Genomic DNA, 20,677 nt, shown 5'->3' on the forward strand with positions numbered 1-20,677 from the left:
TGAGAGGTATGCCTGAATGCACCATTTCTTTACGCAGTGGTGTGGTTGTACTTGCAGATGTGGCTCTTGTCCAGTGGAACCCATGTCCATGAACAGACTACACTTCCTTAGGAATAGAAACAGGTGATTAGAACCAAGACTGTGAATGATCCTTACTGTAGTATGCTGCTAATTTTAGGGCATCCTGTATGTGTGCTGAATTTCACCATCTTGCTGCATTTGTTACATCTTCAATTTAGGAATGGTTTGGGTGTAGCAAAGGAAGGCGAGCCTCAGTATGTGGTGGTTCACTGTACAGGATACATAAAGTCCTGGCCGCCTGCAGGTAAAATTTGTTGGCATCTGATCTTTCTTGCACTGACTGCATTCAGAAATTATTGACAGCACTTTTTCCACGTTACAGCCCTAGTCCAAAGTGGAGAGAACTAATTTTATTGCTTATCTCATGATGACAACAGAATTTTTTTTTAATTATTTTTTTTTGACATTCTTGCAAATTTATTAGAAATTAGAAATGTTATCTACATGAGTATTAACAGCCTTTGCTCAATGCTTTATTGTTGCACTTTTGGCAGTAATTGCAGCCTCAAGTGCTGTGATTCCTATCCCGGTGCTGCAAAAAGGAAGTGAAACTGCCCAGATAGGTGTGTCCAGCTTGCGGTATAATAATAAAAAAGTCTTGAGTCTGTAATTGGTGCATCAACAAAGTACAGTATGGCGCAAAGGCTGTAAATAATTATGTAGATGTGATTCATTAGTTGTGCATTTTTAATACATTTGCAAAAATCCCATCAAGTTGAGTCGCCAGTCCTTTTGAAGACCACGGGACGGTGGTGTGATTGCTTTCCTTTGTTGAAGCATCTGGTTAGTTAACAGTTAATAGATTAAATCTTGATGGTCAGTATGGGGTGTTGTGTGTACAATTTAATCCATTTTGGAATAAGACTATGAAGTGAAGTGCTGTCAATACTTTCTGGTTGACTGTACATTCTACTCTGTAGCCCATATTTAAACATTTTGTGTTTTAGGAGTGTCCTTATCAGACAATGAAGCGGACAACCCTCAGGGGAGTCGCTACTGTCTTGTTGCCATCGGCAGATTACAGGTAGAAATAACCCTGTGTGTCTGCATGTGTTACATGTGTCCAATTAATAATATAGCCACATTAATTCGTTGACTCTCATCATCTGGCCATAAAGTAAAATGTTTTGGAGACGTGTCCTGTATCCATATCTATCACAAGATTTTTCTTTATGGCCACCCTCCAGACTGTTCTGAAGTGGATTGCAGTATGTCTTATGTTTGCATGGTTTCACTCGGTTTTCAAATCCTTTTGTCCATTGTCCGTGACGACTGTAAAAACACTGGTACAACGGTACAAAGACTATTACTAAGCATGAAAAGACTATCAAATGTTGCTTCAATAACTGTCAGTGCATTTGTTTTTCAAATGCAACAACCCACCTCAGGTGACCTGCTGTCCAGGTGACACAGACGTAAACAGCATCAGCGTTCCAGTGGAGTTCATCTCGCGCCATAACTGCCAGGGCATATTTACATTTGTTGATCACCGCTGTGTGGCGGCTGTCAGCTACCAGCCTCAGGTACACAACTTTAGGCTAACACTTTTTTATATAAAGAGAATCTTAATTACGTACAGTAACCTCATATGTCGTGTCATTTAGGAACTGTTAGGGAAGAATATTCTAGAACTCGCCCATCCAGAAGACCAGGGCTTACTCCGGGACAGCTTCCAACAGGTACAAAATAAACATGAAAACAAAACATTTAAAATAAAAGTGAAAATGTTTAAATGGTGGCATCATGGTGTACCCAGTAGTTAGTATGTTTACCTCACAGTTCTTAGGTTTGGGGTTCGAATTGTAGCTCAGTCCTTCCTGTGTTGGGTTTGCATGTTCGCCCGGCTAGCTCTCACATTCTACAAAAAAATGCATGTCTATAGGTATGAAAGGTGAGTGTGAATGTTTGTTTGTCTGTATGCACCTTGCAACTGGCTGGTGACCAGTCTGTGGCGTACCCAAAGTCAGCTGGGATAGGCTCCACCTCACTCGCAACCCTAATTAGAAGGACAAAAACAATACAAATTGGATGGATGTTTAAAGTCATTAAAGTAAATTATTAAAAACTTTAAAATGTAATTTATTTAATGTTACCTTTTTACACATTATTTTCACTTTTTTCCCGTTCATGTCTTGTTGTGGTGCTACTGCTGAGGTAATCCAAAGTGCATGAGTAACTGGCTTCCTGATACCCTCTGCCCTTTTATGTGATTATTTATTTTTATTTTTTATTTTTTTTAAAGGTCACGTGTGAAACATGGCCCAGCAATGTAGTGAAGCGTGCATGAATTTTTGCTCCATGCGCTGTGCAACGTTGCTTTGTCACAGTAGCGTGTGTGTGTGTGTGTGTGTGTGTGTGTATATATATATATATATATATATATATATATATATATATGTGTGTGTGTATGTTGTTGCATTGTCGTGCCTTATCTCACTCTTATGTGAGAGGACAGATGTATGGAGTTCACACACTGCGGGATCATTTTAAATATTCTAATTGAATTATTTAGTTGTGCTCTCTTGTATGAGTCATCAAACTTTGTTATGCTCCACCCCCACACGATTTTCACAATTTATCGTTGCCTCTCTATTGATTAAATGTGCTTATATTCAGACAAAGTCTAGTTAGTTTTTGAAGGACCCCTGGAAATGGACCAAATATTCCTAAATGGCTGCTTCAATCCAAAATGGCAGACTTCTTTTCGGGCATAGTTTCTTGAAACGTTTTTTTGTGGGTCTCCTCGTGATAGACATGTCTACCAAATTCTACCTCTGTCTTTCCAAGTACAGCGGTGCCTTGAGATGTGAGTTTAATGTGTTCTGTGACCATGCTCTTATGTCAAAACACTCATCTCAAAACATCCATCCATCCATCCATTTTCTGAGCCACTTCTCAACACTAGGGTCACGGGCGTGCTGGAGCCTATTCCAGCTAACAGGGCAGGAGGCAGGGTACACCCTGAACTGGTTGCCAGCCAATCACAGGGCACATACAAACAAACAACCAGTCACACTCACATTCACACCTACGGGCAATTTAGAGTCTCCAATTCATGCATGTTTTTGGGATGTGGGAGGAAACCGGAGTGCCCGGAGAAAACCCACGCAGGCACCGGGAGAACATGCAAACTCCACACAGGTGGGGCCGGGGATTGAACCCCGGTCCTCAGAACTGTGAGGCTGACGCTCTAACCAGTCGCCCACCGTGCCGCCATTTCAAAACATTTTATCATTAAATTGAATGGAAATGCATGTAATCCATTCCAATCCCCCCCCCAAAAAAACAAAAATTTAACATGTTTTGTAAAAAGACAATGAGCGGTATATTGTAAAATATATTCATAAAAACACAATGGAAGAGAATGTGAAGATAAAGGTTTATGTTTTTATGGAATGTAATCAAGCTAAATGTCTCACACATGCAAACACTGCAGTGTCATTTGTATGCCTGTACCTTTAAATGTGCAGTTTCTCTCTCTCTCTCTCTTCCTCTCCCTCTCTCACCCTCCCCCAACACTCACTCGACCCCCGCCCTCTCTGCTTCTGTATGCAGGAAGACTGTATGAATCTCATCAGCGGTTACCTGGCCAAAGCTTTTGTTTTACGTCTTTTAATTAGAAAACCTGCACTCAACAGTATGGCATTGTGTACAAACACACAATTACAACATTTGCACCCCACGACATTCAGCTCTTCTTTAATAATGTGCTCGATCTGCTTCCGAGTGAATCCTCCACATTCCATCTTCTGCAGATGTGTCTCCGTAACTTATCCGGTGATCTCTTGTCCATAGCTTTAAATTGTTTTAAAAACCCGGCTGGTGTTTTTGTATTTTGTTTTTGTTAATTGTTAGCCCGTGTGGCTGTGGTGTTTTACATATTATGCTTGATGGAGGCAGTGCTTGTTTCAAATACCCGTGTCTCCAACTGGTAGTGACAGTGTACAGCTTGAAGCCTCTTTTTTGAAGAATATTCTCATTATATCAGCCAAAGTGCCGCTTTTTGTCAAGCGTGTGGATCTTCCTGCCGCTGCACCGCACTCATTTCTCAAGTTTGGGCTCGCAAGTCAAAAAACGCGCCCGATCTATAGCTCGTATCTCGAAAAACGCGTCAATAGGGTGACTCACCCTAAAGGCACCACTGTATTTTTTTTACATGTAGTGTATAATATAATAACAGTCCCTCCAGTATTCCACAGGCTTTTTGGGTGATATTTGCGGCCTAAAATTCCTGATTTTGTGGCAGGTTTTTGCGAAAACTCCAATTGATGTTGCGATTCTTTTTTAAGAGCTTTTGTTGTGATGAAATATTTGCATTTAACATTTTTTTTTTTGTCTTATTCCTCACTCAGTGATATCTCTCCCACACTTATCCACCCCATTTCTGATTACATACACATTCAAGTATATATTTAAAGAGATTTTATTTGACAATATTTACACAGATAAACACAAATTAATAGTGCCTTGATTTATGGGTAACTCTCGTTTGTCGAGATATGAGCTGTCGCTCTGCCGAGTTTTTGCTTTGACTTGCGAGCAAAAATTCTCAATTCATTTTATTTATTTAACCTTAATTTTTTATTTAATACGAGCACTACTTGCTTTTTGCAAATCACTTCGCAGCAAGTTTCAGTCCATCCATCCATTTTCCGTACCGCTTCTCCTCACTAGGGTCGTGGGCGTGCTGGAGCCTATCCCAGCTGACTCTGGGCGAGAGGCGTGGTATACCCTGAACTGGTCGCCAGCCAATCTCAGGGCACATATAAACAAACAACCATTCACACTCACATTAACGCCAAGGGGCAATTTATAATCTCCAATTAACCTACCATGCATGTTTTTGGGAAGTGGGAGGAAACCACCTACGCAGACACGGGGAGAACATGCAAACTCCACAGAGGCCAGATTTGAACACGGATTCTCAGAAGTGTGAGGCAGATGTGCTAACCAGTCGTCCACCAGCAAGTTGGAGTTTGGCAGATTATGTAAAAAGGAGGCTTCAAGCTGCCTATTGCCACTAGAAGCTGAAGTTACTATCAAACTAAACCTAGAATAAAAAGAATTACAAGTTTTGTATTTAAAGCAAACCACACAACTTGGCATTTGAAATGTCCACTAGGTTAATGCTAACACACAATGCAAAATGGCCCTGGTGGCCAATGCGTGTACAACAGAGAGCATACTGTGAGGCTGAAATGGATTAATGGGATTTCCATTCATTTCAAAGGGGTAGAATGATTTGGGATGTTTTGAGTTACAAGCGTACTCATGGAACAAAATAAATTCAAGCCACCATTTTATCAGCATTTTGACAAATGCTGGTAACATGAAAGTGGCTAGTCCATCCCAGATGCAAAATATTGATTTAGTAAGTCATTTACTACAGAATGGATGGCACGTTTGAATATATTTAAGAGTGACTGGCGCACACTTTGTCTGTCATCACAAGCACTCGCATACACATAATCATTGCAACAGGTGAGCTTGCCTCTGTCACTTGGTGATTAATTAAACTACAACTAACATTATTGCAAACCATGCTTTAATCAAAATCACCTGCAGTCTTTCAGCTTTTGCAACAGATTTATTTGAAACGGCTTCAGTCAAAGTGATTTGTCCAGTCTCTGTTCTTGTTTTATTTGCTTTATTTATTTAGTTATGATTTTACTCTTATTATGATTGTAATGTTTTTATTTTATTTCTTGTAGATTTTTTTATGTTTGATCTGATATACTGTATCTGACAAAAGTGTTTTGTTTTTAAACTGCAAATTTCACATTTAAGTTGTGTTCTTTTAGCCATTCTCTGAATGTTCACATTTGAAAGATTTTTGTCATTTAGATGATTTTTGTTCGTGATCAACCACAGCATTGAACAGGGTGCAAAACAGTTTACCCCCACTCTCGTTTAGGACCTGGAAAACTGTTTAGCACGGTCTTGAGCAAAAATGTTTGTGGGAAAGATGAAAGACGTTCCAGTCGCACTTGCATGCATCTTCACACAAAAAAACGGAAACAAGGAAATCAATTTGGCACCGTAGTGTGTAACTCATGGAACGCTCGGATGATTGGTCCGAATTTATGGGGATTGGATGAAATTGCAAGCACCCTTAACTTCAGGGGAATATGTTTAATTCACCTTATTGTTGCAATAGCGACATTGTGAATTCCTGGAGGTACTGATGAATTGTGCATTGCACAATGACTTGCATGATTTTATTATGCGAATGAACAACAAGTTGTTCCTGTGCGTCCACAGGTGATGAAACTGAAGGGTCAAGTACTTTCCGTGATGTTCAGGTTCCGCTCTAAGTCGAGAGATTGGATTTGGATGAGAACCAGCTCCTTCACTTTCCAGAATCCGTTTTCCGAGGAGATTGAATATATCATCTGCACAAATGTCAACGTCAAGTGAGTTGCATTTGTCATGTTTATTTTTTCTCCTAAACCTGGTGATCATGTGACATAATCACACCATTAATTGTATTCATTCAAATGTCAGTGTGTCTTAAGATAAATGCTTACCCACATCATTATACCCCCTCAAACCTCACGCTGATGCCTGTCTCCCTACATCCCTCCCTTGGAGGGGGGGTAATAGAAACACGACCCCGGACCCCCTCGCTCCCATCAGTTCCCCAGGGGTTTTGCTGCCCCCCTCCCTGGTTCAGAGAAGCTCAAACGGTCCCCCAGTGGTTCTTAGCCCAGGGAAGGTAGCTACCAGGTGAGAGCAGGCTAGACGACACAATAGCGGCTTCCTCATGGTGGACGACTGGCTCCTTCTTCCTGAAAGCGTTCCTGGTGTTTACAATACTGCATGTCTAACTGTTCGGGCAGTTTCAGATGGTTTGTAACGCACTTTTAACACAGTTAGCTATGTGTCATTGCATGGGTGCAGCATATGCTATACTACAATTTAAAACTAATACTCTCCCTTCTCTCTTGGTGTTGCCATGGTGACCGGTGGTGGGCTCTTTAGTTTTTTTTTTATTTTTTTTTTTTGTGTGTTTTGTCATTCACCAGGTCTAGGTGTGGTGGAAATAGAAACAAGCCTTGTTTGACGGCCCTTGCGATTGACGCTTATCATCCTTATCTCCTCTTTCCTTTCACAGGCAATTGCAGCAGCAACAGCAGCAGGCTGAGCTCAAAGGGGGCGCTACAAGAGAAGACCTATACGAGGCAGGACCCATCACACTTGCGCAGGTGCAGCTGAGATCGGCCTCTTTCTATTGTAAATGATAAAAAAATTAAGAAAACACTGGCACTAAAATGGTGAATGCTGGGAGAGTTTACATCAGGGGTATCAAACGTACGGCCCGCAGGCCAGAACCAGCCCATCATGTGGATACAGAACACATTAACTCCAAAGGTCAGTTCCTTCCATAGATTTTCGATTGGATTCAAGTCAGGTGATTGGCTGGGCCATTCTAGCAGCTTCATTTTTTTTTTCCTTTGAAATCAATTGAGTTTTTTTGGCAGTATGTTTTGGATCATGATCCTGCTTAAATGTCCACCCTCGTTTCATTTTCATCATCCTCGTAGATGCCAGCAGGTTTTTGTCAACAATGCCTCGGTACATTTGCCCATTCATCCTTCCTTCAATAATGTGAAGTTTACTAGTACCATTTGCTGAAAATCAGCCCCACACCATCATGTTCCCACCTCCGAACTTCACTGTTGATATGGTGTTTTTAGGGTGATGTGCAGTGCCATTTCTCCTCCAAACATGGTGTGCAATATGGCATCCAAAGAGTTTAGTTTTGCTCTCATCAGACCAGACTATATTCCCCCAGTATTTAACTGACTTGTATAAATGTTGTTCAGCAAACTTTAAATGAGCTTTGGCATGCCTCCCCCCCCCCCCCCCAGTAATGGTGTCTTGTGTGATGAGAGTGCATCCAGGCCATGGCGGCGGAGTACAGTACTCATTGTTGTCCTTGTGACAACAGTACCTGCTAATTCCAGGTCTTTTTGCAGCTCTCCAATGGTGCTCATTAGGTAACCCTACCCGTCCACCCCCAGGAGAGCAAGACACCCCCCCACCCCCACCCTTGGCGGGTGCCCCTAGCCACCCTCCTTTCCAACAAACAAGGGACACTCTCCCGCCCTCGGGCTGGGCGAGGTCTGGCTGCATTGTGGGCCCTGCGGGTTTGGGGGGGGGGGGGGGGGGTTGGGTGCCGGGCCCTGTGGCGTTGTGGGGGGGGTTGGCTGATTGATTGCGTTATTGAGGAACCATGGGCAAAGCTGAGTAGGTCATCACAGCATGTGACTAAAACGGACCAATCACGACAATTTGTGCCATGTGCGCGTCAAGTGTTGCATAGGGGCCACGTGGACCAATGCGTCGGTCACGTGATGCAATGTGGGCGCGGGAGTATAAAGAGGCCTTTAGCCAGCAGCGGTTTAAGAAATTGCTCATATGATTTGCAACAAGATAATCGACAAATATGTATGGTTTCTGTATGTACTGAATTATTTGCACCAAAACAATGGGAAACATTTTGAATAATCGTTATTTATCTCTTATTGGGCCAAAAATATACTAGTCTGGCCCTCTTGTGATCAAATTGGGGTGAATGTGGCCCCTGAACTAAAATGGGTTTGACACCCCTTGTTTACATGCTTACATGATTATGATTACAGCTGCAACTACATTTTTTTATATATTTTTTTCAAACATGTCCTGCTCGCCTGCTTGGTTATGCAGAATGGAGGATCTGTAAATATTTTTATGCAGAAGCAGTTTGTCTGTGCGACAGAAGAGTTTTACATGCTGCCTCTGTAGTTATTTTGATGGATGTTATTGATAAATTGCAGTCTGACCGAATGAGGTTTGCTACAGGATAGAGAGACAAAAGAGAGGAGAGAGAGAAAAACACAAGTTGGGACACTAGTTGTAAGAGTAACAAACAAAACATAAGACACAGCAACATTATATTGAGTCAGTATTATTATTATTTTTTACTGAACACTAATGCTACACCCTGTGAGTGAGGAAAAGGATTGTATAGAATAGGAAAGGACAGGCAGGAGGGGGACAGTTGTACATATTATATAGCTGTAAATCTGACCCGCAACATAACCGTAATTTGTCGTGTATAATGCAAATTTTTTTTCCCCAAAAAAATTGTCAAAATTCAATAGAGGCACATGGAAAACACTTTCGCATTTTATAAATGTATGCCGTCATCTAATGGTTATGAAAAAGCTGTACCCTTTCATTCCAAAATGCCACCGTGAGATGAGAGAGGTGTACACTTTCATTTTACTATGCCACCGCCACCTAGTGGTTATAAAAAAAAGTGGTAGCCTACACTTTCATTCCATTATGACAGGGGGTACGTATGACTGCATATATGTAGAGTTGTGCTCATAAATTTACATACCCTGGGAGAATCTGTGAAATTGTTTTTTTAAATATGACTGAAAAACAATCATCATTAATTTCTTTATGTTTTGTTTAATGATAATGCTTTTCTGAAAAGCTTGAACGTTTAATTTGAATCCCATTTAAATAAAATTAAATGTGTTTCGCCTGGTTCTTTATGTTTTCTTTAAAGAATTGTACCCTTCTTACAAATTCTGCCTGGGTAATCAAATATATGAGCACAACTGTGTGTGTTCTCATTTACTAAATAAAAGTAGGGCTGTGAATTTCAAAATAAGAGCAAGGAAATTAAAAAAGTATTGTGTTCAAATAAAAATGCTTAACTTCAGAATAATTATTTGAAAAAAATAAGAAAATACTTAATGTTTTGATCATATGGGTAGAAGCAAAATCATGCATTGTAAAAATGCATTATACATGGGTAGAAGGGTTTTCCAGAATTTTGAGGTCAACTTTGGGCGTACGTGTTATACATGGGTGCGCATTATACACGAGAAATCACGGTAATCCCTGATATGGTCATCCTCAGATGCCGGTGCAGCCAGTGACGTCCGCTGGGCCGGACCACACCAAGAGCCTGGACAAGCCGGATCTGTACCCCTCCCTTTTCCAAGGCCCCAGTCAGACAAAGGGCGTGGCCTCCACCTCAACGCCCTTAGCCCAAATCTACCCCACTGTCAACAACTTCAACGCCAGTCGCTCCAGTGACCCATACAACAGGTAGGAGGTCAAAGATATTGGTGTCTTGTGATCATTCGTATGATATTTCCACAAATAACTCAGCCATGCCCATCTGCAGTTGAGTGAATAAATTCTCCGAGCACTATTTTTGACGTGATATTTTTAGATATGGCAGATGAAGGACTTAAAATAATGTATCCATCACACAAGAAGAAAGCAGTCTGCTATGTTCCTTTTTTTCATCCAAGAAGATATTGTAGGAGAAATTGCAGTCCAGAATTGAACTTGGGGGCCCACACCCTGCTAGACTGTTACTTCTTTTGTCATAAACTGTATTTATGATTCATTTAGTTTTGCGGAACTGATCACAGCGACCAACTCGGACATCCCAGTGTCTCATTTGCAAGACATATAATCCACAAGAAAGCTTTTGAGGGTTAACCACATTAGCTTCAAAGTGGTTGCAGAGGCTGCCCGGCCAAAACTGTGTTCACTTCAGAATCTATTCCCACAATTGTTGCCTGTACTTTCCAGGCTGCTGTAAATGTTGCCATGCTGTCTTGGTCCTTTATTTAATGCACATTAATTTTTACATAACCCCACTTCCACATTCTACAGACCAGTCAGTATGGCGCCGCAGATGGCACAGCCAGCCAACTCAGCAGGGCAGATGCTGGCCCAGATGTCCCGCCAGAATGGAGCCCAGCAGCCCGTCACCCCCTCCAACACCAGCAGCCCCCTCCATGGAGGACCGGCAGGAGGATGGCCCGGACCCGGAGCAGGCGCCGGAACACAGTTCAGTAATCAGGTACAGTGAACCCTCCTCCACATATTCGCGGTTTGTTATCAGTACATTTTTTGCTGAAAATATCATCAGATATTTGGTGTTTTTGTGGTCAGGCCAAAGCAATAAATGTATTCCTTTGGGGTCATCTGATGGACCTTTGGTGTTGTTGTTAAGTTTAATTAATGGATAGTGTTTATATCTGCATTTGAATTGTCCTGTTTTGTTGGCAGTCCTTGATTGCACCTCTTGCACAGTCAAAAGTGAAACTGAAAGTATGTTTTTTCTTCTCTTCCAATGCAGCCACTAATAGCCCGTGTAGTCTACTTGGCTGTTACAATTTACCTGTATTCTCTAATATTAATTATTGTGTGCAAATGCCAAAACGTGAGTTTAATGACTTAATACCGTTTGTGTAAAGTGCTAGTGTGCAAATTTGTTTGCCCATGTTTGATGCCACACCAACCTTTAGTAGGATAGTATGTTAGCTAATACTACTGATGGTTTGTTTGTATTGAATAATAGAACTGCTGAGTATGTTCAGATAGTATGGGTACATGATTTTTTTACATGCTAGATGCATGGTGTGGATGCTTTGTGTTGTGATCTTTTTTTTTTTTTTTTTTTATAAATGCTTTTCCGCCACCTTGTAGCATCTCTATGCCATTGCAAACCCCTTTTAGGGACGGTGTCAATTATTTGTGGATTTTCACTATTCGTGTGATATAGTAGTTCACTGTAGTTTATTACAATAGGATTGCTTTGAATGCGTCATCTACCTTGAGCTGGGCAATATGGCCTTAAAATAAAATCCATCTCCCTCATGCTCTTGCCATCTATCCATCCGCTTATCCTCACTACAGCCGCAGGTGTGGTGGCGCCTATCTCAACTGACTTTGGGAGATAGGCTGGATACACCTTGAACTGGTTGCCAGCCAATCGCAGGGCACATATAAACAAACAACCATTCACCCAGCCCTACTTCTAACTAATAAATGGAGTTGCTTGTCTCCCCCAATTAGCAGCAGATGGCTCCCCAAGCAGCAAAGACCATGTCTCCACCGTTTGCTTCCATGGGTGGATTTGGAGGCGGCTCTTCTAGTTCTTTTGGCCAGATGCCCACCGGTGCTGCTCCCAGCCAGACCAGTAGCGCAAACTACCCACAAATCAACGCGCGAGTCAGCATCAACACAAACGGTTATGGTAGGTACCGTTCTTATTTATGTTTCTGTTTGACTTCGACCTCACAAATGTTCACATACATCTGGTTCTCTCTTTCCAGATGGTTCTCAGTCGCAGTTCCCCTCCCGGGCAACGGAGGCAGTGTGGCCCCAGTGGCAGGGCCAGCAGCACTCACAGAGCAACGCAGAGCAGCACCCACACGCACAAGGCAACCAGCAAGACATGTTTACTGTGAGTGATGCAAGCGCACACCCTCTCATGCCAGCACTTGGGCACGGGTGAGCTAGAGCCTGTCCCAGATGATTTTAGGAGAGAAGCGGACTTCGCCCTGGACTTGGTCGCCATCCAATTGCAGTACACATATAGACAAACAATCATTAACACTTAGACTCACACCTGCGGACAATTTAGATCTTCAATGAACGTAACATGCATGTTTTTGGAATGTGGGAGGAAGCTGAACAACACTGAGAAAACCCATCCACTCACAAGAACAAGCTGATCTTGAGATTCAATCCCTAAACTTCAGCATTGTGAGGCAGATGTGCTAACTCAGCGTGCTGCCCTAAAATGTTGATTACAATATTGAAACATTATCGCAACAAGTATTGTGAATGTCACATAACATGAAAACTACTCACACATAGAACATCAGAACTGTGAGGCAAACATACTAACGGCTAATTTCATAATCAAATATCCATCCATCCATTTTCCGTACCGCTTATCCTCAGTAGGGTCGCGGGCGTACTGGAGCTTATCCCAGCTGACTCCGGGTGAGAGGTGGGGTACACCCTGAACTGGTCGCCAGCCAATCGCAGGGCACATATCGAAGAACAACCATTCGCAGATACATTCACACCTACGAGCAATCAATTAACCCACCATGCATGTTTTTTGGAATGTGGGAGGAACCTGGAGTACCTGTAGAAAACCCAGGCAGGCACAGGGGGAACATGCAAACTCCAAACAGGCGGGGCCGGGATTTGAATCCGGGTCCTCAGAACTGTGAGGCAGATGTGCCAACCAGTCTTCCACTGTGCCGCCCAAATTTAAATAATCAACAGTAATCCATACATAGAGTAAAATCATTCTGAATATACTGAAATTAATGTAGTGAAATAAAGGGTCTGGTGTCCCTCATTTTCCTCTTGGTAATACCCTATAGATTCTCAATAGGGTTTAGATATGGTGAGTCGGCTGGCCAGTCAAGCAATGTGGTGGCATGGTATGGGGAAGGGCCAGGTCCTGCTGGAAGATGAAATCTCCATCTTCATACAGATCCTCAGCAGAAGGAATCTATTTTTCACCCGTCTTCCTCCAAACCCTTGGACCTTGATTCCCGAATGAAAAGGCACAGTTTACTTTCACTGGAAAAGAAGACCTCCTGGGACCACTTGCCAACAGTCTAGTCCTTCTCCTTGGCCCAGTTGAGACGCTTCCTACATTGGCTCAGGCTCAGAAGTGGCTTGACACGAGGAACCCAATAGTTGTAGCCCATCTCCCGGATGCATCTGAATGTGGTGGTTTTTGATAATCCGCTTTTGCTGGTGCATCTTCTGCCACATTTTGTCCTTCCACTAGACTTTCCATTGATATGCTTGGACAGAGCACTCTGTGAACAGCCAACCTCCTTTGCTATGAACCTTTGTGGCTTCCCCATCCGATGGAGGGTATCAATGATGGTCTTCTGGCCAGTTGTCAAGTCTGCAGTCTTCCCCATATTGAACCCAACTGAAACAATTGAACCAAACTGAAGCAATTTAATGACACCTGGGGAAACCTGAGCAGGTGCTTTGAGTTTAGTAGATGATAGTGTGTGACACACAGTTTAAAACATTTGGGCTGATTTCTTCACAGTATTCTTCTATTTCTTTCGGCTTGTCCCGTTAGGGGTCGCCACAGTGTGTCATCCTTTTCCATGAGAGCCTATCTCCTGCATCCTCCTCTCGAACACCAACTGCCCTCATGTCTTCCCTCACGACATCCATCAACCTTCTCTTTGGTCTTCCTCTAGCTCTGTTGCCTGGCAGCACCATCCTCATCATCCTTCTGCCAATATACTCACTATCTCTCCTCTGGATGTGTCCAAACCATCTAAGTCTGCTCTCTCTAACTTGGTCTCCAAAACATCTAACCTTGGCCGTCCTTCTGATGACCTCATTTCTAATTTTATCCAACCTGGTCACTCCTAGAGCGAACCTCAACATCTTCATTTCCGCCACCTTCTGCTCTGCTTCCTGTTGTCTCTTCAGTGCCACTGTCTCTAATCCGTACATCATGGCTGGCCTCACCACTGTCTTATAAACTTTGCCCTTCATCCTGGCAGAGACTCTTCTGTCACATAACACACCTGACACCTTCCTCCACCTGTTCCAACCTGCTTGGACCCGTCTCTTCACTTCCTTACCACACTCACCACACTTTTTTAGAAAGGGTCTGTATATTAAATATCAGTGGTTAGCACATTTGCCTCACAGATCTCAGGTTCAGTGTTCGAATCTTGGCTCCGACCTTCCTGTGTTGTTTACTTTCTCTCTCCATGCTTCTGTGGATTTTCTCCGACTTCCTCACACATATCAAAAATCAGATGTTAGGTTCGTTAAAGACACTAAATTGTCCATAGGTGTGAATTGTTGTTTGTCAGTATGCGCTCTGGTGACCAGTCCAATGTACTGTACCCCACCTCTCACCCCAAAGTCAGCCGGATAGGCTCGAGCTCACCTGCAACCCGAGATAAGCGCTATAGAAAATGGATGGCTGTTATAAAGAGAGAACAACATAGCCACTGGTGTTAATCCGTGTGCGTGTGTGTCCGTTTGTGTGTCCGTGTGTGTGTCCATGTCTTTTCAGGATGTGTTGTCCATGCTGGACCAGCCCACCAACTTCAACAGCGATGACTTTGATATTCCAATGTATCCCTCATTTAACGAGTGACTGCAGGTCTACAGCCCCCCATTCTCCCTCCCCAACACACAAACACTTTTGATTTTTTTGTTGTTTCACTCATCCAGCTCTCCTGCTCGTGAGAGCTGCTGTATTTGCTTTTTTTTTTTTTTTTTTTTTGCATGACTTCCATCGCACTTCTCCTAACTGCAGGTAAGGAGATGAGCAGGGAAAGAAAATGAAGGGATGGCAGCCATTTTCTCTTCAAAAAACCCTTGGGCAATCATGCACAGGAAGTGAATATATTCTCACACAATCACACACGATGGCCTTTTGTTCTTGTATGTTCCTGATTCTTCTCAGGCATTTGAACTACTAGCATACACACTTAATCGATCCAATCTTTATTATAATTTTTTTTTTTATAACGCTCAGGAAATGGCAAGGGTGTGTTTGGTTTGTTTTTGTGTTTTGTTATTTTCTCTATGCACACATGAGCACAAGGTCTGTTTGTACTTACCATACTGACATTTTTAAATCCATGCCATGCCTCTGCATGTCAGCACTGCTTTCATGGAGTGCTTCTACATCATGTTGATTCATACTCAACACGGTTTTCTACATGCCTTCACCTAGACATTCTTGCTGTTTTTCTTGGGGCAGAATAATATATTTTTAATCATTTGCAGTGAAACCTCTAAAGTCAACCACCATCCATTCAGTGATGCTGATGGACTTCCAATGACCATAATATTCAGTCAATTGAGCGCATTGGTGTATAAGCTGCACCCACTAAGTTAGCATAGCATTGACTAAATACAGTTTCTTGATAAACCGATATCCAATCTATTAGTTTTGGGTCTACACCCTTGGTGCATACTATATGTATCAAATGCGTATGTGTGTATAATAAATATCATGATCCGTTTCAAAAGTCTGTTTCAGATGTGCTTGGTATTCTCTTCTGTTGCCCTGCATTACTCTGCATTACTCTGTACTACGTATGGGCACTTTGTATTCCTTTTGTTTAAAAAAAAAAATAAACTCTGAAAAAAGACATCACACAGCAATAATTAACACAGACAAATAACAGAATTGTGTACTTTTAAAGTTCTTTATTTGTGTCCTAACTGTGGCCCTGGAATGGAGATGTGGAATAGTCATTTTGGGGTTCGTCATTTGTGATTTGTCGGACTTCTGATTGGTTCATTGGTATTTTCTGTAGTGGTTTAATCAGGCTATTTAGGATGCAACGGGGGGGGGAGTAAAAAAACAACAACTATTATTATTGTTTTTGTGTTTGAGACAAACATTAACACCCTTATGACGCTGTATGTAAAGCCTTTCTTTTTCAAGGAGCTTTCTGACTGTCTTTTGTCTTTTTGGTCGTTCTGTGTGCAGGGGTTTTTCCTAATGATGTGAAATGTTATCACTCATAGAGTCACAAATATATAAATAATTCTGTAAATGTCTATGAAATGTTCAACACAAACAAAGTTTGTTTTTGTATTAAATTTATATATTGAAAAAGAAAGATGTTTTTGTTTTCTCTGAATCCATACAATGGAATGCAATCTGAATTTCAAGTTGTAATTTTTAAAACTATTGAAAAAAAAATTAATATAAATTAATCTACATGGAATGTTTTAGATAACATTTTAACATTCCTAACTGTCATGGAAGTCTTGAGGGGAAGCATTTTACTCCTCTGCATATTCAGGGGTCACTTCAAATTCACGTTTTTGTCTGTAGAACAAACTAGGTATCCACACAGTATTTGCGGATAAACACCTGTTCTCATTTTTTGTGCTTTTTCTGAAACGCCCTGAATTGCCTCAAGATGGTGCCAAAGCCCTCCCTAAAGAAGAATTGGGGAAGTATGTTGAAGTTGCGCATCTCGACTGAGACATGCTTTGTATGTCAGGGAGGAGTCAAATTTAATCTGGGTTGTTAGTGGAAGTTACTGAGAGTATGCCACATGTGCACGCTCATTTTCTGCACTTTTTTTTTTCTTTGTTTTTTTTTTTTAAATCTCTAAGCCATTTATATGCATGGGTAATGTACGGTGCGATTGTAATGATAGAGTGCTTGGCATCATAGTTTGTTGTATATTTACAGATTCAACTATTAATACATAACCCTGCCTGACGAAAGTCTGCTAGCTTAATGCTGACATACAATGCAAACAGCACAGTTGGCTAAACAAAACTAGCATTGATGTGGTAGTTTTAACCCTTTAAGTGATGGATATTTGAACACAGATGATGCAGCAACACATGAAGGCAGCATATAACAATACTCACAGGCATATTTTCTTCATCCTCTGGGGGGGAAAAAAATATTAGTCATCTTTGTGTATTTATTTTGTATTATTCTGACCCCTTGTGGCCAAGGCATGCACACCAGAGGGAGAAGAACAATGTCAATGGGCAATGAAGCATAAAGTCATGATGCACAGTGTTTAATTTATTACAATCATTTTAATTATGTTATTACTATTGTTATTACCAGTGTATTGTGTTAAGTACAATACAGTCATTCCTCGCTATATCACATTTCACTTTTTACGGCTTCAGATTTTTTTTTTATTAATTGTAGTTACATCATGGATTATTCACTATATCGTGGGAGTTTGCATTTCACCTCTAATTAAAGAAGCTAAAGTGCAATAGGCCTATTGCAGAGTACAGCTGCCTTTAGTTACTCAACTGCACATCTCCAGTAAACGTCATTAGCTATTTGAATATACTGTAGTCTACAACAGCTAGTTCGACTGAATTGCAATCTATAACAGAGAAGATTGAAACAGCCTCTGGTGCTTCTTCAATCACTTTATTGAACAAATGGTAACGAACTACAGTAAGCACAAGCATATTCCTGCTGACCTGCCAACAGCCTCCACTGATGCCATGGCTCTGCACAAAGCATATATATTTATTTACATTTTATGTGATGGGTATATTTAATGATTACATACTAGCACTTTTAGAAGAATGTAATTCTGAGCATCCCAGACAGCGAGAGAGTCGTAATTGGTGCAGATTGTAATGGAGATGTTGGTGAAGGAAACAGGGGTGATGAAGAAGTGATGGGTAAGTACGGCATCCAGGAAATGAACTTGGAGGGACAGATGGTGGTAGACTTTGCAAAAAGGATGGAAATGGCTGTAGTGAACACTTTCTTCCAGAAGAGGCAGGAACATAGGGTGACCTACAAGAGCGGAGGTAGAAACACGCAGGTGGATTACATTTTGTGCAGACAATGTAATCTGAAGGAGGTTACCGACTGTAAGGTAGTGGTAGGGGAGAGTGATATCATATACATCATAGGATGGTGGTGTGTAAGATGACTGGTGGTGGGGAGGAAGATTAAGAAGACAAAGGCAGAGCAGAGAACCACGTGGTGGAAGCTGAGAAAGGAAGAGCGTTGTGCGGCTTTTCGGGAAGAGGTGAGCAGGCTCTCGGTGGATAGGAGGAGCTTCCAGAAGACTGGACCACTGCAGCCAAGGTGATCAGAGAGGCAAGCAGGAGAGTACTTGGTGAATCTTCTGGCAGTAAAGGAGAGAAGGAGACTTGGTGGTGGAACCTCACAGTACAGGAAATCATGCAAAGAAAAAGGTTAGCTAAGAAGAAGTGGGACACTGAGAGGACCGAGGAGATGCAAAAGGAATACATTGAGATGTGACACAGGGCAAAGGCCAAACAAGAGGCATATGATGACATGTATGCCAGGTTGGACACTAAAGAAGGACAAAAGGATCTGTACAGGTTGGCCAGACAGAGGGATGGAGATGGGAAGGATGTGCAGCAGGTTAGGGTGATTAAGGTTAGAGATGGAAATATGTTGACTGGTGCTGGACAGATGAAAAGAATACTTCGAGGAGTTGATGAATGAGGAAAATGAGAGAGAAGGTAGAGTAGAAGGGGCAAGTGTGGACCAGGAAGTAGCAATGATTAGTAAGGGGGGAGTTAGAACGGCATTAAAGAGGATGAAAAATGGAAAGGCAGTTGGTCCTGATGACATTTCTGTGGAGGTAAGGAAGCATCTAGGAGAGGTGGTTGTGGAGTTTTAGACCAGCTTGTTCAACAGAATTCTAGGTGAGAAGAAACGGGTCCAAGCAGGTTGGAACGGGTGGAGGAAGGTGACAGGTGTCTTTTGTGACAGAATAGTCTCTGCCAGGATGAAGGGCAAAGTTTATAAGACAGTGGTGAGGCCAGCCATGATATACGGATTAGAGACAGTGGCACTGAAGAGACAACAGGAAGCAGAGCTGGACGTGGCGGAAATGAAGATGTTGAGGTTCGCTCTCGGAGTGACCAGTTTGGATAAAATTAGAAATGAACTCATCAGAGGGACAGCCAAGGTTCGATGTTTTGGAGACGTCCAGAGGAGAAATAGTGAGTATATTGGTACAAGGACGATGAGGATGGAGATGCCAGCCAAGAGAGCTCGAGGAAGACCAAAGAGAAGGTTGATGGATGTCGTGAGCGAAGACATGAGGGCACTTGGTGTTCGAGGAAGATGGTGGAGATAGGAAAAGGAAAGGGAAAAGGAAGACACGCTGTCGGGACAAGTCGAAAGGAAAAGAAGAAGAGTAGTAAATGTAATAATTAGTACAATAATTTAAAATTAGAACGTCCAATTTAAGTCGCGGAAATGGTAATTGATTAATTAATAGTAATAATCGCGTTTTACAATTGAATGAATAAATAAAGTTTGAATATATATTTAACAAAAATGCAAAGCAAAACTGAAAAAACGGTGTGCGTTAGTATGTTTAACAAATCTGAGGGGCGTTGCTTTGTTTGACATGACGGCAAAATCATCACCGCCCACTCGGATAACCCTGGGAAGCACAACACGTAACCCCCTATTTCGCTGCTAGCTTCAGGCAGCTAGCTGTTCATGTGAAGAAGGTACGAACACGCAAGAAGATGGATATCGGCGAGGGGTAAGCGGTGCATTTTAGTCCACTTCTAGCTCCACTGTGGTCTCTGTGACGCATTCTAGACAGAGAGAGAGTACATGTTTATGTGCTTTGTACTCGTTAGCTACATCAGTCGGTCAACACGGGAGGATTTCTCTGCGCTAATGCTAGGCTAACGTGCTCATCCGTTTGCTTTTGAATGTAGCCCATCTTTTGGCCATAACGTGTCTTGTACTTGTTAGCCTTGCAATGAAGGACGAAAATTAAAGACGTTAGTGAGACTACAAGGGAGATAGAGGGGGGAGTGTGAGCACTTGAACGCAACATGGCTCGTTTGTTTACTGAAAGAAAAAAAAAAATCCATCAGGACCCCCTTGTAATTAATGTATAACGTGATCATATTTCCCTAAACGCAAGCAGCATCTCTCTCTTTCTCGGGCCAGGTAAATTGGAATATTTTTTTTTCATTAATAATTGAAATCACCATTTAAAAACAGCATTTTAAGTTCTCTTGGGTTATATTTGTCTGATATATACATTTGTTTAAGGATCTGAAACAAAGTGGGGAAACTATGCAAAAATATTCTGAAAAGGGGGTCGATACTTTTTCACGGCATTGTAATTTGGAAGTTCTGCAACCTTTTACTGCAAATGAAAATCTGCTCCAAATACTGGCTATCGGCTTCCTTGACTACTAATAATCTGTATCGGTCCTGGAAAAAAAAAAATAACAAAAACATATGGCT

The 20,677-nt window shown here is 41.9% G+C and overlaps 1 protein-coding gene across 5 annotated transcripts in view; it reads left to right on the forward strand.

Moving 5' to 3' along the window:
• arnt (aryl hydrocarbon receptor nuclear translocator) overlaps window positions 1-16,538 on the forward strand; it is a 30,778-nt gene extending 14,240 nt beyond the window's left edge. For 2 of the 5 annotated variants that reach the window (XM_061776455.1, XM_061776459.1), the window contains 13 exons: window positions 58-123; window positions 240-325; window positions 1,029-1,105; window positions 1,470-1,604; window positions 1,686-1,760; window positions 6,343-6,494; window positions 6,673-6,807; window positions 7,196-7,286; window positions 10,001-10,191; window positions 10,771-10,960; window positions 11,959-12,139; window positions 12,219-12,349; window positions 14,972-16,538. In XM_061776455.1, the coding sequence (XP_061632439.1) occupies window positions 58-123; window positions 240-325; window positions 1,029-1,105; window positions 1,470-1,604; window positions 1,686-1,760; window positions 6,343-6,494; window positions 6,673-6,807; window positions 7,196-7,286; window positions 10,001-10,191; window positions 10,771-10,960; window positions 11,959-12,139; window positions 12,219-12,349; window positions 14,972-15,055 (1,594 nt within the window). In that variant the 3' untranslated portion in view covers window positions 15,056-16,538. The remainder of the gene's footprint in view (window positions 1-57; window positions 124-239; window positions 326-1,028; window positions 1,106-1,469; window positions 1,605-1,685; window positions 1,761-6,342; window positions 6,495-6,672; window positions 6,808-7,195; window positions 7,287-10,000; window positions 10,192-10,770; window positions 10,961-11,958; window positions 12,140-12,218; window positions 12,350-14,971) is intronic. The other 3 variants (XM_061776456.1, XM_061776457.1, XM_061776458.1) reach the window with 3 other exon arrangements.
• The last annotated feature ends 4,139 nt before the right edge of the window (window positions 16,539-20,677 follow it).

Source organism: Phyllopteryx taeniolatus, chromosome 6, assembly GCF_024500385.1.
Source record: "Phyllopteryx taeniolatus isolate TA_2022b chromosome 6, UOR_Ptae_1.2, whole genome shotgun sequence".
NCBI classification, from domain to species: Eukaryota; Metazoa; Chordata; class Actinopteri; order Syngnathiformes; family Syngnathidae; genus Phyllopteryx; species Phyllopteryx taeniolatus.